At 43.0% G+C, this 20,436-nt stretch overlaps 1 protein-coding gene across 1 annotated transcript in view; it reads right to left on the bottom strand.

Annotated features, from left to right (window-relative positions):
- The window catches only part of LOC106637737 (ras-related protein Rab-37), a 56,719-nt gene extending 37,103 nt beyond the window's left edge, over positions 1–19,616 (bottom strand). The window contains exons 1-2 of the mRNA XM_014350637.2: positions 19,308–19,616; positions 9,791–9,901 (exon numbers count right to left, since the gene is read on the bottom strand). Coding sequence (XP_014206123.2) covers positions 9,791–9,901; positions 19,308–19,592 — 396 coding nt within the window. The 5' untranslated portion in view covers positions 19,593–19,616. The remainder of the gene's footprint in view (positions 1–9,790; positions 9,902–19,307) is intronic.
- Between the last annotated feature and the right edge of the window lie 820 nt (positions 19,617–20,436).

Here is a 20,436-nt window from a genome sequence, read left to right on the forward strand (position 1 = left end):
TTCAGAGTTTGAACAAGCAAACATCTTTGTTGGGGTTGTGCAAAACTGGTGAATTCTATTTGTAAAATTTTTACTAAATTTACACTTAAGTCTTATTTTACTTTAGGTTTTACAATTTACGTCTGTAATATCGTATTTTTATGATTTTGTGACCACATAGTACATACGCATACTTCAAACGAAGCTTGAACATATTATTAATTATAATTTTATTTTAAATGATATTTCATGCCGTAACGATGTATTTGATTTGATAAAGTTCAATTTTATATGCTCAAGAAAATGCCAATACGTTACTGTTCACGAGGGAAGGGGTTTTATGCTGCTCCCAATCCAGTTCAGTCGTGTGGAGGTGGAAGTGGTTTACGGCAAAATAAATGTAACGCAAATGTGCAATAAAAATTTATACAATATATTTATAGTGCTTAAATTAGGAAAATGTGCTCAAGTGAAGGCAAGCGGAGAGAAGCTTTCTCTGCCACCGCGGCGCGCTAACTAACATACTATGCTCGCAGAGCAATATTTATAGAGACAAAAGTTAAAGTAGAAATTCTAGTACATTGATAAATAAAGGTACAAGAGTAAAGGTAAAACGGTCTCTTGGGCATTGCAAATGTACGCGATGATAAAAGTGTATGATCGGAAAATTACTTCAACTTTAATATAAGAATAACGAACGTGACGCAATTTGAATTTAGAAAAGGTTTGTCGGCAAATATTCAGGTACAAAACTGAACAGTTACTCTTTTACACGCATTACGGAGACAAAGATATCTTGTATGGGAAAAGTCGTCTTTCGTTATTTCTTATGCTCGTAGACTTGGTTTTTCTTTGGTTCAAAAGTGCTGTAGTCGCGACAGAAAATGAGCTCAAGAGGCCAACCTACCAGTTTTTCTACTAAAACTCGGAAGCCGAAACTTCCGCGCAGTCGGGCTTGCAGTAATAATTCAAACTAATGGAAATCCTACCATGTTTGACGGTAAATGCAATTTTCACTGCAAATCCATTAAGAAGTTGGACTTTGAAAAACATATGTAGAGCGTCAGAGCCTAACGTAGACAACAAGTAGAGAGAGAGAGAGAAAAAAAGAGCAGAGCAAAGATAAAAGTGGCTCAAAGCCCCGGCTATCGGGCGTCCCACGGAGAGCAACGAGCGGACCTCGGAGGCTGGAGTTTATTAGCTCAACCCCTCGCCTCGGTGAATTCCGAAGGCAATACGTGTATGTACGCGCATAACTGCATGCATAGCCATATCCTCTTGACGCTTCCTTTTTTTTTCTTTTGCTCTCGTAGAGCCTCGTTATTGAAAACTCGAGCGGATCGAGAAAATCATGTTTTCTTCACTTCTTTTAGTTTCCTCTTTATTTTCTTGCTTCAACTTCAATAGAGATAAAGCCGTCAATACAATGAGCTCGTATCGGCTAACATTCTCCTGGCCAGTCGTTGGACACGTAAAATGTTCTTATCGCAAAAATTAATGACTCAGCTACTTCGCTGCATACATTTTTGTTTTCCTACTCAACTTCGGTAGGAAAACACGTGCGAAGTTTATCGAGTGTCATTGTTCTACTATTGCTAACCCCGTTTCTTTTCAGATATGCACGGCTGTAGACCTATACACGTGCGGGCGACTTTATGACTTTCACAGAATGAACCAGCCGTACGAATGACTGACTACAGAAAATCCAATGGCTTGGAGGTAAAAGCGCATAGTATACGTTATGTGTACTGTCTGACAAAAAAAATGTAAGATAAGTAGCTTCCTTCTTCAATTGTAGGAAAGAAAAAGTACAAGGACTTATTTATAATGCAATTACAGTGAAAAAGTACATTTTTTGAGAAACAATTGTTGATAAATTTTCAAAAAAACTCTAAATTAAAAAAAAGAAAAACAGAAGTTGTAGGTGTTTCTTCTCAACGCTACGTAGTAGTAAACGCCATTTTTACGCTGTAATCTTACATGAAACAGGATTTACGTTTTATTCAGCTTTCAAGGGCTATTAAAACCTTTTCCTGGACTTTTACGTGCAATGTTAGCTTTTATACTTACGGATTGGCCGAATTCGTAGGAAAAACTTTGAAATTACTCAGTTGACATAGATTGATTGTTCACAGTTTCTATAGATTTATGATCCTCTTTTACGCATATGCCAACGCCAATATTTTTAGTTATATGTTGATGACTTTTGAATAGAGCACAGTAACGATAGTTAATTACTGTGATAAACTTACATACTTTGATACCGTTCACTTGCATAGTTTAGTCCATAGGTTCCAAGAAACAATACACTCCAACGAAATTGTTTTGCGCAAGCTTATTAATTCTTTTTCGTATTTTGCAATCCATTGATCGTTTTTGATTCAACGATTTTTTCAGAGGTTGATAACACTTTTTTCTGTAAAGCGTAAAAGTGAGAATTTTACGAAATCCACTCACACACTCCACTTTTGCCATGGAATCATCATGTGATTTGTTTACACTGTATTAACTAAGTAAGGGATCATTAAAAAGAAATTCAGGAAAAAACCCACATTTTTGTAGCCAAATGTGGATGCAGACGATGCAGCTTGAATGGTACATCGTGTGTATTTTTACTGATGGTATAGGTGAATCGTGACTTGATAGAAAAGTCAAAAGACAGGAATTTTATTGCGGCAACAAAAGCGAAGAGGGACCCATACATACACATATGTGCACACACGCAGTGCGTAGCCGTCGTTAATTAAAGTTCCGCGAACGAGTTGGAGGTTATCATTTCCCGACATTCCCGGATACGCAATAAAACAGCGGTGGCGGGCAACGAGAAGGAGACAGATAAAGACGGTGCACGTGGGACGGGGTGGCGAAAAAACAACGCCGCGAGAGCTGGTAAAGGAAAGAATCGGCCGAAGGACGTACCCCCCATCCCTCCTTCTCGGACTCAATGAAGGATTGCAAAATGCATCCTCCGCGCATGTGCCTTTCCTTCCCTGCGAGGAGATAAATAAGAGCGGCGAGCAAAAAACCGAACGCTCGAAGGAGAGTGCAACGAGTACATATCTGATTTAAGCGACATGGGGCTTTTGGCTTTGTTTTCCTTTTTTTTCTTCTTCTTCCTGCCCCGCTCCGGCCTTTATTTAACATTTTTCAACAACATGATAACTCAAAGCTTGTTATTGATTATTAATTACCTCAGTCCGGATGATCGATCGGGTTTTCGAATCTCCGTAACGCGCGTGAATTTCGATGACTAATTAATTGCTCCGCGGCGCTACTCGTGACATTAGTCGTGTCCGATTTGGTGTCAGCGGTGGGCAATGATTTCAGATCGGCTCTCGTTGTCCTTTTCCTACTGGGACACATATTTTCTGCGAAAAAAAGAGCATAGCCGCCAAGGTCTGGAATACCAGAAGCCCTGTGTCCTCTCTTTCTCTCCCTAGAGTTCGTGACCGGAATGCAACAGTCCCCCACATAGACTCGATGATCTTGGCGAGGAGAACGAAAGAGAGAGATGGGCGATCTGTACATGACCGCGCGCTCGGTAGCGTGTACAAAACGACCCGCGAGCGAAACAGGAGTTGTTTGTTTGTATCGTTTTTTTCCCCGTTCCAAGTGACGGTCCGCTCCATTCCGGCCTCGCGCGAATCGTCAAGTGCATCGCCACGCTTTTGGATTTTGTACAAAACGATAAAAATGTTCCTAATCGATTACTCTCGCATTCAGCGGAGCTACTTGTTAATTAACTCGATAGTATACAAAATAATTTAATTTGCGAATGCCAGACGCGCGCATGATCGGGCCCGATTGAATTTATCCCCTCCTGGTACACATACACGTGTAAGGTACAAGTTTGCACGCGATCTTGAAACTACTTCCCCCTACTCTGCTCAACTGTTCGCCAACATGCATAGCACGTTCGATCGAAGGAGCATTTGTAATACCGAGAGACGTGGGCATAAGATATATTAATATTCGACGATTTAGTGACTTATCTTGAGCCGCGCAGCGGAACGCAGGAACTGCATGTAGACGCGCGACGTATACAAGCACCTTCGTATAATTTTGTAGCGAAGGTGAAGGCGTTATATTGCACACTCGGGCTGCTCATCGAATCTCGAGTGCATAAAGAGCTACCCGACCGGATGTGCTCGCCCGAGGGTGAGCGACGTGCATTACACGCGTCGTTGTCCACGCGGTGCGACACAACAGCGGGGAAAAACACGACGGAAGCTGTAAAATTTGAGCGCTTGACGAGCCGCGAGGGAATATGTACCTATATTATAGCTACGGCCCCGTCTTCTTCTCGAGTGTGCCCGTGAGAAATTCATTACCAGCCACACCATTGCTCTCGTGCTCCGGCGAATGAGTTAACGCCTTTGTGTTTCATTGTACCTTACTATACGATGGCTGCCAAGTTTTCGACTGCGTGACGTTGTCCCTATTTTTCTCTCTTGTTTTCCAGACAAACAACATCCCATAAGCCCGACTCCTCTGTTCGACCACCGCAGGTGCTTCGCTGTTTCGTCGCTGCTGAAACTACTGCACGTGCTCTCATCCGCTCTATTCAATTCGTCGTGTATAATTATATCCTTCGCGCGTAAGAGATATCCCTTGATCCTCTTCTCAATTTCCTGGGAGAACTGCCCTTCCGCCTGGTGGCAAAAACCTTGCTGACGACATCAAATGCTTAAACCTACCCCCCAGGAAAAAGTCGGGAGAATGTCGCGTTGAAATTAGATTTTGGCCAACGTGTACATATACTGCACCACGTTCGGGAAGTAAATCTGCGGTAATATCGAGTTTGAGTTTCTGCATGGACGTGGAATCGGGTTTGTTATACCACAAGTTCAGTTTACTCAAATCGACTGCACGGATGGGCCTATATATTTGTTTTTCAAGTAATCAACCTAAATCTATCTATAAAGATGCCATCGTTAGGGACATATAAAAATATTGTATCTCAATCGACCTTTCCCATCTTCACAGTTGCACATCCTGCGTCGTTTCATCCCACGTACATCGCGTTGTTTTATCGTTTCACTTGCGTCGTATGAAAACATTGCTGAGCTGCTGCATTTATTTTCGTTGGCCAGACGTGCAGGTGTCTCGAATAAAGGTCAACTGAACCCTGGAAGTCTAATTATCTTTGAAAAAACTGCGATTCCCAGGCAGCTCACGTCGAAATCCTCACTCGAGCTGTGTCTTACCATCAACGGCGAGCAGCCTCACATAAATTCATCAGCGCGCGAGCCGCGAAATTAATCGGAGACTCGCGCAAGCCCGGTAGCTGCACGCGAGCCCCCCCTCCCTTTGTTACAATCCTCAGCAGGTATGGTTGCTAAGAGCCGGGGCGCTCCTTCGCGAGGACGAAGGAGAAAAATGAAGAGGAGAGGAATACATGGAAAAAAGTAAGGGCTCAACGAGACGCGGCGAAAGAGCTTTGCCGCCAGCGCGAAGAGAAGAGACAGATATATACATACTGCAGGGAACAACAAGCGCCCTGTCATGCGGACCGGCCCCACTTGCCACTGTCAGCTCCGGGTGATTTATTGCTTCTCCGCATGAGTATATATGTATATAAGCTGCCATTGCTTCACCCCCACGCTCAGCTGATGCTCCTATATATATACACTCCTCGCACTCACCTCATGTACGTATAGCTTATTCGTTTTACGCTGTACTCGCTCGTCTATGCGCTGCAGCAGTCCACGTGCGTGTGTACATTTTTCTTGTGCTTCCCTTTTTTTCGCTCCCACCTTCGCTTCGTATACACACTTAAGGCTCGATATCGCCCATTTGCAAGTAGCTCCCTTTCTTCGTTCCTCGTCCTTGCGTGCATGCACCACCAGCAGCGTCTACGTGTATTTTTTTTTTTCATGTACCATCATCACTCGGCTGTTTGTCAAAGGGAAAACTCTAGCGTGCGCTCGTAGCTCCGAATTCCAGCTATATTTTTTGCAGATGTCTCGAAAAGATTGTACGCATAATATATGCTACAGCTACCGATACAATAAGTACACATCTCACGCTAATTTCGTACACTTATTCCTTTCTAATTTTCGCCACAGCTCTCTCGTCTTAATGGCCACTTTGGCTATTTTCCTCTTTCTCGCACTCGAGCTTCTCAAATCCGAGAGGGATGAGTGCGTGTATATATACGTTAAGCGGCGCCTTTGCCATTCGCGCAAAGCCTGTAATTTGCGGCGATGTACCCTCTGCTTGTGCTGATTCCGCGCTCGGAGCCGGTGAGGCGACCTTGCGTTTTGCCAGCCGTGCACGTGCACACGTTAGGTGGGGGGGATGGGAAGATGATCTCAACTACGCGAAGGAAAGTCAAGAAAGAAATGTTAATTGAAAATTTAATGATCTTTCGCGGTGGCGTTTATTTCACATTTTCTGTGCCCTCGTGCAAACCGTATGTGTGATAATATTATCCTCTGGTAGGGTATGTGGGCTTTTTCTCTCGCAGAGGTTTTTCATTAAAAAGAGGATAAAAATGGGAGCGACAGATGTGCTGTTGTTGTTGAGTTATACGTGTGTCAACGAATCGCATTAGATATCACGAGAAAATATTAGTCCGCGTCGATTATCAACTGAAAGCTATAGTTTCACAATAATCCCAGGACAATGGTTGCATATATGGGTATGCACGTGAATTGGCTTGTAGGTGATTTTCCATCGAAAACTGACTGACTTACTTCCTGAGGATCTAAGGGTCGTTTTGACCGATCATGTTTTTACCACCTCTCTTAACTTATGTGATAAAGTAAAACGAGAACTAAAGTTTCAAAGAAACGCCCATCGATCTGGTGTAAAATTTCAAGCTCCTGACTTATAAAATTAAAATTCTTCATCTCGCGATCCGCAAGATCGATGCGAGCTCACATGTTTTCATCCCCAGTCTCAATAGATAAGCAAAATGAATCCTCGTGACTACAAAAGCATGCCAAAGGCACCATCGTTCTCGGCTCATTGCTATGCTTAGCTCCGTGACATTGACGGCAATCAGTCGTGTTTTGCCATTGCTGAGGTCAAACTTTTTGATGAGCAAGTTCGAATGGCAGACAAACGTGCCTCTACATGACTACGATCACAGAGCTTTGATGATTCGTACAGCGCTTCCTTGGCCTCTTTGTTTCAGTTTGTATGCATTTGTTGTTCAACCGATGCTCGTGTTTATCATCATCTACTCGTCAAAATTGGCTCTTTGTAGGCGAGCTTGCACGCCGACTTCTACGTATATTTGGCATCAGATCACTGAGAAATGCCAAGATGGTGTATGGTCGTGGCGCCTCGCTCACTTTTATTTGTCGAGATGCTGGATGATCGTGCTCTCAAGGGCATCACATGTAATAACAGCGACGTAAGTAGGTAGGCGGTAATGGATATCGGGGACAACGTCACACACATGCAGTATGGTGCGATGAAACGCGTCGTCTTACTCGCTACTGATGCAACTACGGAAATTTGGTCGATGCGTGACTCAGTTTAAATGATTTTTACGTATTCGTATGTGTGACACTTTACCGCGATGAAAATGAAAATACCCTGAAGTTACGGTAAAAATTCTTGAGTCTGAGCTTTACCTTTGCTCTTACAGTAAACACGCGTACTCGCACCTATAAAACGAATCCTCCATTCAGCCAATCCATTTGACATTCCAAGCTCGAATTCTAAAATCAAATAGATATCCCAAGCATCTCCCGCACCTCCCGACCCAAGAGAGAAAAATATCGAATGCAAATGCCTTTCCGCTACAGCTCGCGCGTTTCGAGCCTCCTCATATTCGGTGCGCGACGGTGTAACGCACACACACACACACACACACACGTGCAAATCGGAGATGAAGCCATAAATCCAATTTCCCTCCTGCAGGGCTCTTTGTCCGCCGCGGCGGCGAAGAAACGTCCATAAATATTCATCCAACCAAGAGAGAGAGAGAGAGAGAGAGACTCCGAGGAAGGGAGGAAAGGACACGGCCGTACCGCCGACAGCCCTTCCCCTTTGGAAAGGGATGAAGAAGTCGGTGCGTACGAGTGCACGCGCGACAGGTCTCGTGTGACGGGTTTTCCTCCTCTTGCCTCATTGTCAGCGTTTTTAGCAGCATCGTGTACACGTATATGTATGCACGTGGGGGTACATCACAAACGAATGTGCGCGCGTGTAATGGGGTTTACAAAACCACCGCGCGTGCACTCCGTACAAGCATGTTATGTGCACGGTCATGAGTGACTTTGCTATCGGCAGGCTCTCCTCTGTTGCATCTTCTTCTTCTTCCAGTTCTCATCTGTTTATCCTCGGATTCCTGATTTATACCGCGTTTTCAGCGAACAATCGCGGATTGTATATACTTACGAGCTTGGCTTTCGACTCGTCTGCTGCTCCGAGAACTCGGAGAAACGCAGGGGAAGCAATGCGTTTGTTATTATATTTTTATTTTGCGTGATCAGTGCTCGGATCGATTGGCAGCGCAAGGGACCCCGATTCCAAAGAAAATCCAATGGGAATCAAAGGTGCTCCGTGGTGATTTCGATTAAAACAACTAATACCCGCTGAATGGAGGCACCGCTCATGCGTGTGGGATCTATAATCATATGAACTGCAGTTACTGGCTGACCACTCGTGTCCAATAAAATTCCATGTTTTATTCCTCATTTCGAGGAGGGACACGGAAATCGACTCTTGATCGCTTTCTCGAATCGCGCTTCTTTCAACTGCGGATCGATTTACGCGTTCAGGAGAATAAAGCGATTTTTAATGATGTGAAATAAAAAAATATTTAGACGAAGTGCGAAAAATTGTCTTTACTTTGATATTTACAAAATATAGTTCGCCAGGCGGGAAGCTGAGGAAAAAAGGTTACGATGGTATGGTATCCTGTAGGAGTTGGCTCTAAATGTGCGCTTAACTTTTTTTTTCTAACTAGCTTCCAAAAAATAGAATCGAAAACATGTGCATTATGAGTTGAAAAACAATATGCGTTTCACCAGAATAATTAAAAAATAAACAATATGCAAGTAAAGAGAGAAGTAAAGTTGTGTAACCACAAAAAGACGTGATTTATTCAATGATGGCAAAACTTTTTTTGTAAAAATACAATAGCCCTTCGCATTAGACGGCTCTACACGTACCATATCATCCTTGATTACCCTGTCCCTGCGTATCTCGGACTGATTTTGAAAAATCTCTCGATTCTTGACTCGTCGTCGTCGTACATTATGAATTGTTGTAACTCCCAGTTCGTGGCAATTAGCGTAAATCGATGAACACAGCTCTGTAGCCCTGGGGCTCGTTAATGATTAATATCGGCGAAAAACTCGCGGTAAAGTGCCATTCATTGGCGGAATGAAGAATGCAGTTTTCAAGGTGCTCTCGTGCTTCCTCGCTCCGCGCGTAGCATATTCATGGTACGACGCAGGGATACGCTTCGACGTCTTCCGAGATTGGGTGATACACTCGAGTGTATACATATATAGGCATACCTCGTACGCCTTCCACTCATGAATAAATGCAAACAGCCTGCCCCCCGTCTGTTCTCCCGCGCAATTTCGAGTGGCACTGATTCATGGACCCGTCGCTCTTTGACGTAGTATTTGATACGCGCTTTTGTTCTCCTCCTCTTTGAGTCGCAGGGAATGTTATGTACATATATATATATATATATACACACATTCTCGCTGATTGTACGTGATGTTTCGGATCGTCTTGAAACGCATAAAGTGTACATTCCTGCCTAGCTCAGTTCTAAGGTATATTTGTGTGCGAGTGGTTGTATTGAAATGGAAGATTGAGCTGTCGGTGAAAAACTTACCGTGAAGCCGATTCCCACGGTTGCGGCGAAACTCCCAGCCTGGAATCTTTTGGTGTCGAACTGCATCAGGAGAGACGTCTTGCCGACCCCGCTGTCGCCCAGGAGTATCGTCTGCAAAGTCAAACCATGGCCATTAGTCAACTCGATTGTTTGCAGGATATCATCTCAAAACGAAGCATTGCTATGCAATACAACATTATATTTTCAATGTCATTTAGAAATTGGAACTTTATGGATTCGCGTTGTTGGTACAACCCCCAAAACATTACCTAAAAGCTGTTGTGTCATGGTTTATCAACCCGATGCTTCTTGTCATTGAAAACACCAAGTTGTAGTTGTGACAAGAGGGAAAATCGCGGTAAAATGAAATACAAAACAGTAAAACCTAAAACTTGGGCCCCCGATGCGGGTTGTTGCAATTAAAACGAACGGAAATTATCAACTTTAACCCCAATTGTTAAAGACATATCCTATACAAAAGTGATGTACCAAATAGACAAGCGATCCCCCCCTCGAAGTTCCAATTTCGCCAAAAACGCACGTAACGAGATTAAACGTGCCAGGGGCGCTTGTACCTACGACTGCACGAAAGGGGGGGAGCGTCCTGGAAGCGCCATGAGCGAGACCAAGCCAAAGGGGACTCCCAATCGGGACCGAGCCACGTATCGACGACGAGTCTTTGGGCTCTCCCGTACCAGCGGGGGTTTTCGGTGCCCTACCCTACTTTTTCCCACCGTGTAGATGTTATTGCTCGCATTGGGATTGATCATTTTTCCAAGTCTGCGCATTTGTTTAAGCACGGAAAAAAAAAATTTTGGCTAGACTAGCTATAAAAAATAGTTGATGATAGATAAATGGTTGCGACCAATGAATTTAGTTGTACAATGCTCAACCAAATTTTGGTTTGGTTAACCCATTTTTTTTCTCCTATGCGGTCCGGTAGTTGTAAACGCGAGCGTCAAATATACATTTTCCAGGTGGTTTGCAGCTCATAAAAATTATCGCCAAAGCATTAGAATACGCTTCGACGCCGTAGATTTCGCGCAAAGATATCTCAAAGGGGAACAATCAGTCTTATCGTTGTTACTTTCGCAATTGCGCGTGCCCGCGCGCAGTTTCCAGCCCCGTGGTTGCAGGGATAAACTGCTAATTGCTCGGACGACCAAAACGCCGTAGGATCCAATGATTATGGTATACGTATGTACATACTGGCAGCCAAGACAGCTGAATGGGTCGTATTTTTAATTAAAAATATCATCGTAACTCCTTGGGAGCGGTCCCGCAACGAGTAGCCATTATCCCTCATCTCGAATGTATACTTATGTACACGAGAAGGAAGAAAAAAAAGAAAATTTAAAATTCATTGTGTAGCCCCTTTGACGGTGTATACTATGTACGTACAGATACCTCGAATCCTCGTAAAACTTGCAAGATAGGCAGGTAGGTATACATGTATGGGTCTACTGAATCTTTCCCAACACCCGGAAGCAAAACGAGTGGCGCGAAAAGGCAGGTTGGTATAAGGAACAACAACAATAGCTATACTCCCATGGGCTCTCGCGTCGAGTCCAATTAGCAGAGGCGCGAAAACACGCCGGTTCCTCTCCTGTATAACAGTAAGTCTATACTCTTTATATATTAGACCCGTTGCCTGCCGGTCTTGATGGAGAAAGTCCATGCGCGCGCGCGCGAACTACTTTCGGTGCCGATCGCAATCGGTCCAAAAGAGAGAAAAAGAGATGGATGGATCGAGGGTGATCGCTATACTCTCCTGGGAACCGACTGGTCCCGCCGTACACGGAGTGTGTGCAACCGTACCTATGCCACATTATTATACCTTGCACGCGTGGATTTTCAATTTTAAAGAGCGCCGATTTGCCGGGTAGGTATACTTGTTCGTACAACAGCGCAGCCGACAGTCAGAGGTGTTTTTTTTTTTTTTTTAAGATGGTCCATGTGTTGTAGCAGCAGATCTCGAGGTCGATGGTTTATCTCCCGCGACGAGCACGTTTTATGTTTCTGTGTGTGTGTACTGCTGATGGGTGTTTTTTTTTCCTTCGTCTTCTCCGATCTCTCTTTAGTTCTTTTTTTCTCTCTCTGCGCTGGAGCCACTCGCACGGGGAGCTATAGAGAGGGAACTCGATTTCGGGCCGTAAAAATGGAGCTTTCGAAACTACCTGTACGTATATATACCTATACCTACACGTCTCGTGAGTCCAAAAAGGCTCTTTGGAAATCTCCAATCGATGAAAAAGCAGTGCCAAACGTCGAGGTACTTTTTTTTTTTTTTTTCTCGCACGCCACGATAAATAGATCCAAAGTGCGAAATAACAACAGAGTTGCGCGCTCGCACGCCAAGAGAGAAAAAAAAAAAAAAAAAAATCTCGCGAATTGTTCTCACGCTCGCGAGCGTTGTTCTCGTTTTGTTTCTTTGTGTTGGCTTCTGCGCCTCTCTACAGTGTATACCTACCTACAATACAACATGGCACATAATATATTGGATCTAAAACGAGCGTTCGTGTAATGAAATTAGGCTCGTTTTTAATACTAGTACCGACACTTTGATTTTCATACTTTTCGATACGTTTGCGTCATACTCGTTTACCTTAAACTTTGACTGTTTGTCATACTGTGGCCTTTTGGAAATCTGTAGATTTCAACGACACCTGGAGAAAGTAAAAGAAGGAGCAAGTAATCTGAGAGAAAAAAATAATAAAAATTGTAGAGAAATTCCAGAAAAAGTTACCATTCTGCACATTTAATCGGATGCCAGCTGGCAAAAAAAAAAAAAAGGTTTCATTTTTAACAGTAAAAATTATTGTTTTAGCAGTTAAAATTATGGATAGGACAGTAAAAATTTCCATGTGGGAAGGTAAAATTTATAAACTGGTTCTTTTAAGGTTTACTGTTCCAGCATAGTAATTTTTACTGTCCTATCCATAATTCTAACTATTCAAACTATAATTTTTATGGGTAAAAATACAAATTTGTTCCTTTTTTGACAACTTGCATCTGATTTCGTGTGCGGAATGGTAATTTTTGCTTGAATTTTCATATAATTATTACTTTTTTTTCTCTCAGTGTAGTTTTTGTAAAACTGGTGCACTGTGACAGATAGTGGATATTTATTTATCGACTGGTGTTGCTGATTAGTGAGTTTTATGTCCCCTGACCGTTGTAGGGGGATAAAAATGGATCCTCGACAGAAGAGACGCGTGTTTCCTTTGAATGTGTCCTCGTGACGATGATTGATGGGATTTTTAAGTTTTCCGATGCTGCATCGGATGGTTCAGGGAATTTCATTTTGGCTTGCATAAATACGGTGTGATGGATGACTATTATGCGACCCTATATTTATATCATTATTACATCGATGAATCGTAGAGCATGTTGGTGTTGTTGAATGTCATTGAAAATCTATCATTTTTGCATCTCGTATAGACAATGATGATGTATTCATTTAATATGGTTTCTGGATGTAGCGAGTTTGCGATGTACCGCAGCACTCGAGACTCATTGGAACATTGCGCGATTTTTTTTGCAATTTTCGGGGACGAATTTGAGACTCGAATCAACTTATAAATTTACACACAAAGCATTGGGTGATATCCATTTGTGAGGTCCAATAAAATGGTATTCAATCCTCACTTGGACGTCTACGGATTGATTACAGTACAGTTACACCATCGGTAATTTTTCCACTTATTTCTCCATTCGGTCGAAATCCAAAAATGCTATTACATAGCGGTCGCTGCCTTAAAATGTTTTATCAAGCTGCGCGTGCACAACCGTGTCCACGATATCAATCAAGTGGACCATTCGGGAATGGCAACAGCAGCAGCTGCAATTCGAAAGCTCCGTGACCGCGTGATTTATATTTTCCAACGGCGAAATCTTAACGATTTATTGCCCATACACCCAGGGAGCAGCACGCGTTGTTGCTATTACTACTGATTTTCTTTTTTTTTTTTTTTTTTTTTTTTTTCTGTCTATCTGTCTTTAGGTGCATTTCTGCAAATAGACACGTACTCGTATGTATCGAGTCACGAGCACAAACAGTGCATTCACGTTATCAAATGCAGAAAAAATAAAAAGATACTGTCGAGCCCGCGAAACGTTACAATGGTCCGTTTGTCTTTACGAGAGAGCAATTCAAATCCATACGTGTGAATAAACTAAAATTTTTTCACAGCAGCTCCCCGACTCTATAATATTGTTATATGCAGTTGTGACGTACATAACACAGTTATCAATGAATTCATCTGCCATTGGAAGCGTAAAAATAGTCGGGCACGTGGGAGATCCTTATCTGTTTTCAATTTCAGCTTATTCGCGGCTTTTTAAATCATTCATGTATAGTATATATGCGCGCGTCGCTTTTACGGAATGAATACGTATAATACATATTGTATATACCTATAAACTCGTCGTTTTGCAAGGGAACTCTGAACTTTCTATCGATGACGAAGAGCCAATTGCGAGGGACGCTTGAGCGAGTGTTTTCAATCGCAAACTTGGACAGCTTAGTTTACTATGAGAACTACTAAAGATAGAATTTTGAGAGAAGATTTACTGGTGTTTATTGCACGGTATGCAAAACTACGATTTTTGAACAATATTTTTCAAGCAAAGATAAAACATTATAGGTGATACCTCGGGTGATACCTACGAGTGGGTTACTGAACTAAATGCCTAAGTTATAGTTTAATTGAATTCTAATGAGAATTTGAGACGATATCATTGAGTACTAATGGAATTTCTAGTGCACTTTTTAAAATTCTTTTTATTCCCTTGTGCTTCGTATTAGCTTCCACTCGAGTTCGGATGTCTTGAGTGTTTTTTTTTAATTTTAAGATCTCAGAAGTAGCCATTCATTCATCTAGTTTTACATGCATATGTTTCATTTCTAGATTGTTTATCAAAATTTCAGTAAAAAAAAGTTAAAAAAATTGCGGCAGTTATAAGGACCTTGTTAACCATACCTCATATGTTTTGGTCAATATTCTCTTTTTTTTATTCCCTAGCAAGGGCCGAAGAATCTCGAACTCGTGAGCATGTGTTACCAAAACCGCCGCCTAAACCTCTGTGCTACCGTGGCCGCTGGAGCCAATATCCTTGTTGGCTTTACTATACCCATATGAAAGTAAAATATAACACGACGTCATGCTTCAAGAACTTAAATGGGGTCCTAATCGAGGTTTCGGTATTCACTCGCAATGTATTGAGCCATCTTTGCGATCGCACTCGGCGTAGAGTGGCTAATAAAAAGATTAGGCCCAAGCAGGGTAAAAAGAAACTTAAGAACCTGTTTACACATTTAAATCAATTAAGGGGGTTCCGGAAAAAAATTAAAAATATTTGATAACGCTGAAAAAATATTACGTTCTTTTTAATAATGCCATATGTGCGTATGAATTTTTAAATATTTTTTCCACACGTATTTTCGACAAAAAAATCATTTAATCTCACAATTTAACGTAGACTCTTACAGGGGTCACTGATTAAATTGTACTAAATGTAACTTTTTTAAAGATTTTTCGTGTGGTATTTTTTTTATTCGCTTATTCTTTTTTGAAAGACAGATTATTATTAATTAACTTATTATCAATTAGGAGAAATGTTTTATAAAAAGTTTTTATTCATTTAAATAGCAGTTAGAATACAAAAACCGACTCCCATATAAGAGTCCTTAAATAGTGAAATTAATGGTAGTTTTCTTACGAGTTTGAAAAGTCTTTGTTTGCGAACCGAGAGGTTTGTGGCCCGAGCCGAAGGCGAGGTCCGTAACGAGGTTCGTAAAGGAGACTTTTCGAACGAGTATCGGAAAACTGCTTTTTTGCCCGAGGAAGTACCAGCCTTCCAAAACCACCCGAGGGCGGAAAATGATTTATTTTTTTTTCGAAAATAGGTCTTGAAATAATATTGAAAAAATTCATACTCTCATAATTATAATGTTCTTTAAAACTTTTTCCGGGACTTCTTTCAAAAAAATCCCCACATCCCCGGTAATCCAGCCGATTATCCGCCTCATGAGTCGATGAATTTCCCATGCTTATAATACGCTATTATAGCGCTTGCTCAGCTCGTTTCCCGACTCTCGAGTACCGCAGATCCGCAATCGAACGTTATATGTAGGTATATTGTATATAGAAGGTACAGAGAGACCTTGCCGGCTCCCCCCCCCCTCCGTCTGTGCCCCGGTAATCACGACGACCGCGAGTGCCGATGCTTGCCAAGGACTCTCGGAATAACGTCTGGACTTACGCTTCCACCCCGCGTCTCCCTGTGCCTTTCGAAACGAACTCGATGATAATACGAGCCCGGAGCTTCGATTTTCCAGACGGAGAATAGGACTTGTGTCTTTAACGGCTGGTGGAGAAAAGGAGAAGCTCTTCCGAGAGTAGGGCATGGACCGGGGCCACCTTATTCCCTGTTTGCGCTGATGGTAACGTTTTGTTTCCGTAGTACATGGGATATTGGCTCGGAGAAAATTGTTTTCGTACGATTTGGGTGCTTCTACATTATCTTTTGAATTGCTTGTGCCCGGCAGACAATTGGAATGCTTTCGAGTTTAGAAATAGAATCATTGAGTAGCAATGGTGGTAATTTTTTTTTTTTTTCAACAGATTTCGATTATCCATCGTGTCACGAATATTAGTACACGTGTGAGACCTGCCAGCAACAACGTAATGTACAACTGCAACACTATAAACCCGAGTGTGTTGAAGTATACTTTTAAATCGTGTAGTTGAGATTTCTCTTTTTTTTTTGCAAAATATATCGTAGCGGGGTGAATAGGAATTTGAAGAGCAACCAAATCTATACTGCACCAAGTGGCTAACCAAGTCGACTGAACTAAACACTTCTAAATAAAAAAAAAACTAAAATAGGAAGACTATAGTGGATGATATACTTGGCTGTCACAGATTCAACATGCATAAAAATTAGCAAAAAGTGGGTAAAATTTGTGACAGAAATTGTACTCTCTACAAACCTTCTAATGTCAATCGTTCAAGAAAAAAATTGTTTAATTTGATAGAATGGGTTAAATAGTTTATGACGTACTGATTTGGTTCTTCTTAAGACATTTATCAACACTACGGCAATTCTGCATTTATGAAAAAAAAAAAAAAAAAAAAAAAACAGAAATTTCTATTAGACGCTTTATAACATACTGCATAGGTCAACAGTGAAGTAAAAAACAATTAATTACATGCATTTTCATCGTGCAAATTAATACACCCGAGTTATGTTCACAAGTGCACTCAAGATTCCTTCTCTCAGGCAGAGTATGGCGGCTCTCTCATCTTCGTCAAAGCCCTTGGTAAAGGTGACAAAATACGTCTTTTTTTGTTCCTTCCCAACACCCCGAACCACGTGAAACAAAAGGTTAAGGGGCATAAACTTTCTACCATCAAGAAAATAACCCAAAAAGAGCTTTCCCAATCCAATCACCCGCGGCAGACCTCGGAGCAAAACCCGACGTAGCAGCTTCAGTGGCGACAAACACTACACACACACACACACACCATTGCAGCATATAGTATAAGCGGCAACAACAACGCACTACCTGCTCGTCTCTCTTTTTTTCCCTCTTCCTCCGCCCATTACCACGAGGACGCTAACTCAATTTGTATGCGGGAACGCGACTCCTCAGCTCGTGATGCAGCCCGCGTCGCGCTTAAGGTCAGAACCAACCCGTCCGCACACACACATACACATATATATATTTAAACACAAGTGCGTATAGTATATATCTTTAGGCTCGCTGCTTAATCGCATTCCACAAGACTGCGCACACCGGACGCATCGGGTGCGCGTCCCTCAATCACATGGTAAAACGTTGTCGTTCACCGCGCTCCCTCGTTTTTCAAATCTTTTGCGTTATAGTATATACATTACACATATCTGTCTCACTCTCTCGCTCTGAGGGTTTCGAGATCGTTTGGTGCAAGCTACCGAGGATGGCCTGCGCCAACGCAACTCTTTTAGCAATTATCGGCCGTACGATCGGTCTTTCAGTGTATCAGGCAAGAAAAGGAAAACAAAGTTGCGCTGGAGGGAAAAATAAAAAAAAGGGGGTGTGGGGAAAAGGAATGCTATGGGCAACAATAAGAAGAAAAAAAGGGGGGGGGAGAAAACACGGAGCGGTGTGCTCCCGATAAACTCGTAAAATACCCGAGGGAATTACGAGATCGAGTTACAAATGAAGACGGCGGTGACTACGGGTTTTCGCGCGAGTGAGCTAACTAGGATCGAGATAGCGGGCCGAGGAGGCGTCTCTCTCTTTCTTTTCTGTTTTTCTCCTTCGTTCCTCCCAGCAAAGGGAGAGCCCGATGCAAAAACCGGCTGCCGGATGATGGACCCCCTACCGGTTTACTCCACTTGATGGTTCGCCCGAGAACCGACTCGGTCGGATCGAGCTCTGTATCTGCTCGCCCGATCTTTTTATCTCTTTCGTTCGTTTGTTCGGTCTCCTCGGCTCCGATGTGGGTCCGTGTATGATGCACTGCGTAAACCATATCTGCCCCCCCGCCCCTCGGCTCTCGTTAGGCTTATAGAAGCCGCCTCGATTCGCCGAATAGGAGGACAGGGGGACTTATTTATTGATGAGGTATGACATCGGCCTCACCGGCAAACGTGTGTGTTTGGAGAATCCGATTTCTTTTCTTTTTACCCATACACGATCCTCTTGTTAGGTTTTTGGATAAAGAGTCGTCGGTCATCTCGGGTTAGTTTGGTCGTCCCGATGTGTTCAGGATCTCGGAAAGGGTCGTTCCACAATTTGCTTATCTCGAGTTTCGACTGATGAATGATAAAGAGGGTTCATCTCGTAATATGATGTCATGAACATTTTGAGTACCGTAAAATGAAGTGTTAACCGATCGAGTGATGGGGGATTACCGGATGGTTTTACCTCCCGGTATATGATTCAATTTCCATATTTTCACAATGTCGCGTGTATCGAGCTGTGAGGGAATACTTTTGGTATATACATTTCCATACACTCGAGCGGTTGTACTTGGTTGGAAAAGTTTCGAAGAAAATCTACTTATATCGGACGAAAAGGCAGAGAAAAGAGGAATAAAAATCGTGATCGTAGCTCCATTCGAGTATAGGTTATATACCTGAACTTTGTGAGAGAGAGAGAGAAAAAAAAAATGTGTAGCTATATATAGGAAACAATAGCAGATAATCGAAGAAAAAAATACAAGGGAAGAACGCCTCCGTCTCGTGGATCTCCGTACCGACTTCTCGCTTATTGTTCCAATTACTTTTTATTTTCGTGCAGCTGGTTATACCCCTCCGCCCTTCCCGGCATGAGTTTATCATCCGCCGAAAATTACACGACGACGAGAGACACCCCGTACAAAGTTTTATCTTCTACCCTCTCGAATGACCCGCAGGGTTCCAAGAACGTGATTTACGTGGTGCCTATAATCTGCCGAGCGCTATTTTTTTCACTCTATAAAACAGTGAGGAAATGAAAACTTAGCGGATGAGGATGGGACCTTACCTTGTGCGCGTAGCTTTCCACGTAATCCTGTTCCCTCTTGTAGCTCCAGACTTGATCGACGAGCCTCTTCCCGAGCTCGGACTGGTAATCCCGTAGCACCTCGGGAGGTGGCATGTAGCCTGGGTAGCCCGTCAAGGACGAGGAGGTCGCCAGCAGGACCGCAGGACTCGACCCCGACAGCGGGTCGACGTACGGCCCTGGTTGCCGGTGCTGCATCAGGTGGTACGCGCTCGAGATGGACTCGTCCTCGTCGTCGTCCGGCTCCTCGAAAACGTCGTCGCTCATACTATCTTCTCCCGCGCTCGTCGCCATTACCTAAGCGCGGTGAGGAGACAAATCAGTGCATGGGAATATTTTTAGTTTTCAGTCCAAGAATCAATGAGGTGGTGTATGGAAATTGTTGTTCTCGTGCTCGATGGAGTTTTGCAGGACGAGGATCGGTAGTGGCTCGAAACTTGGATATACCTGGTTGTGTATCTTAACTCGCTCTCAGATCATCAAAAACGCAGATATGATTCAGCCTCTTGACCAACTAATGCAGCCACTTCCAGAGTAAAAGAATAGTTTCTACTCTTCATCACAACGCACTGTGCCGTTTATTTTACGATAAACTTCCACGCAAGTGGAGAACCAGCCTTAACTCGAAGTGTATAATATAATTTATGTAACGGGGGGAGGGGAACCATACCGCCAACTTTACGATTTGGAGCATTTTACGCGCACTCCCGTCTTCCCTTCGGACTAGACGTTGTTAAGTGTTTCGCTGGTGCGCGTGTACCCAAGGAAGTTTTATTTTTCACGGCGTTAATAATCGTTGGCTTGTAAATCCCTCAGTTCCATCGGATTATGAATTCGCATCTCGCTAAACTTTTGCCCCGATGGATCAACACCCTCCGAGCACCACGACCACCAGAGAAAAAAAATCCATTGGCTCGCGTCATAGAGAGCTACGCGAGCATAATATTCAGAAGAAGTGTGTAAAGTAAAGCGCGAGACTCCACCGAAGCGCGTACGGTAGACTCGTCTCTCGCCCCGAGCCGCCCTCCATTACAATTTCGACCGACAGACCGCCCCGCCACTACCGAGGCGCGTACACATTGTTGCAAGGGTCGGTTTAACTGCCTGCCTG

Source organism: Copidosoma floridanum, unplaced genomic scaffold (assembly GCF_036245765.1).
Source record: "Copidosoma floridanum isolate Cflo_tuat_1 unplaced genomic scaffold, Cflo_Japanese_pri ptg000019l, whole genome shotgun sequence".
Taxonomy (NCBI): Eukaryota; Metazoa; Arthropoda; class Insecta; order Hymenoptera; family Encyrtidae; genus Copidosoma; species Copidosoma floridanum.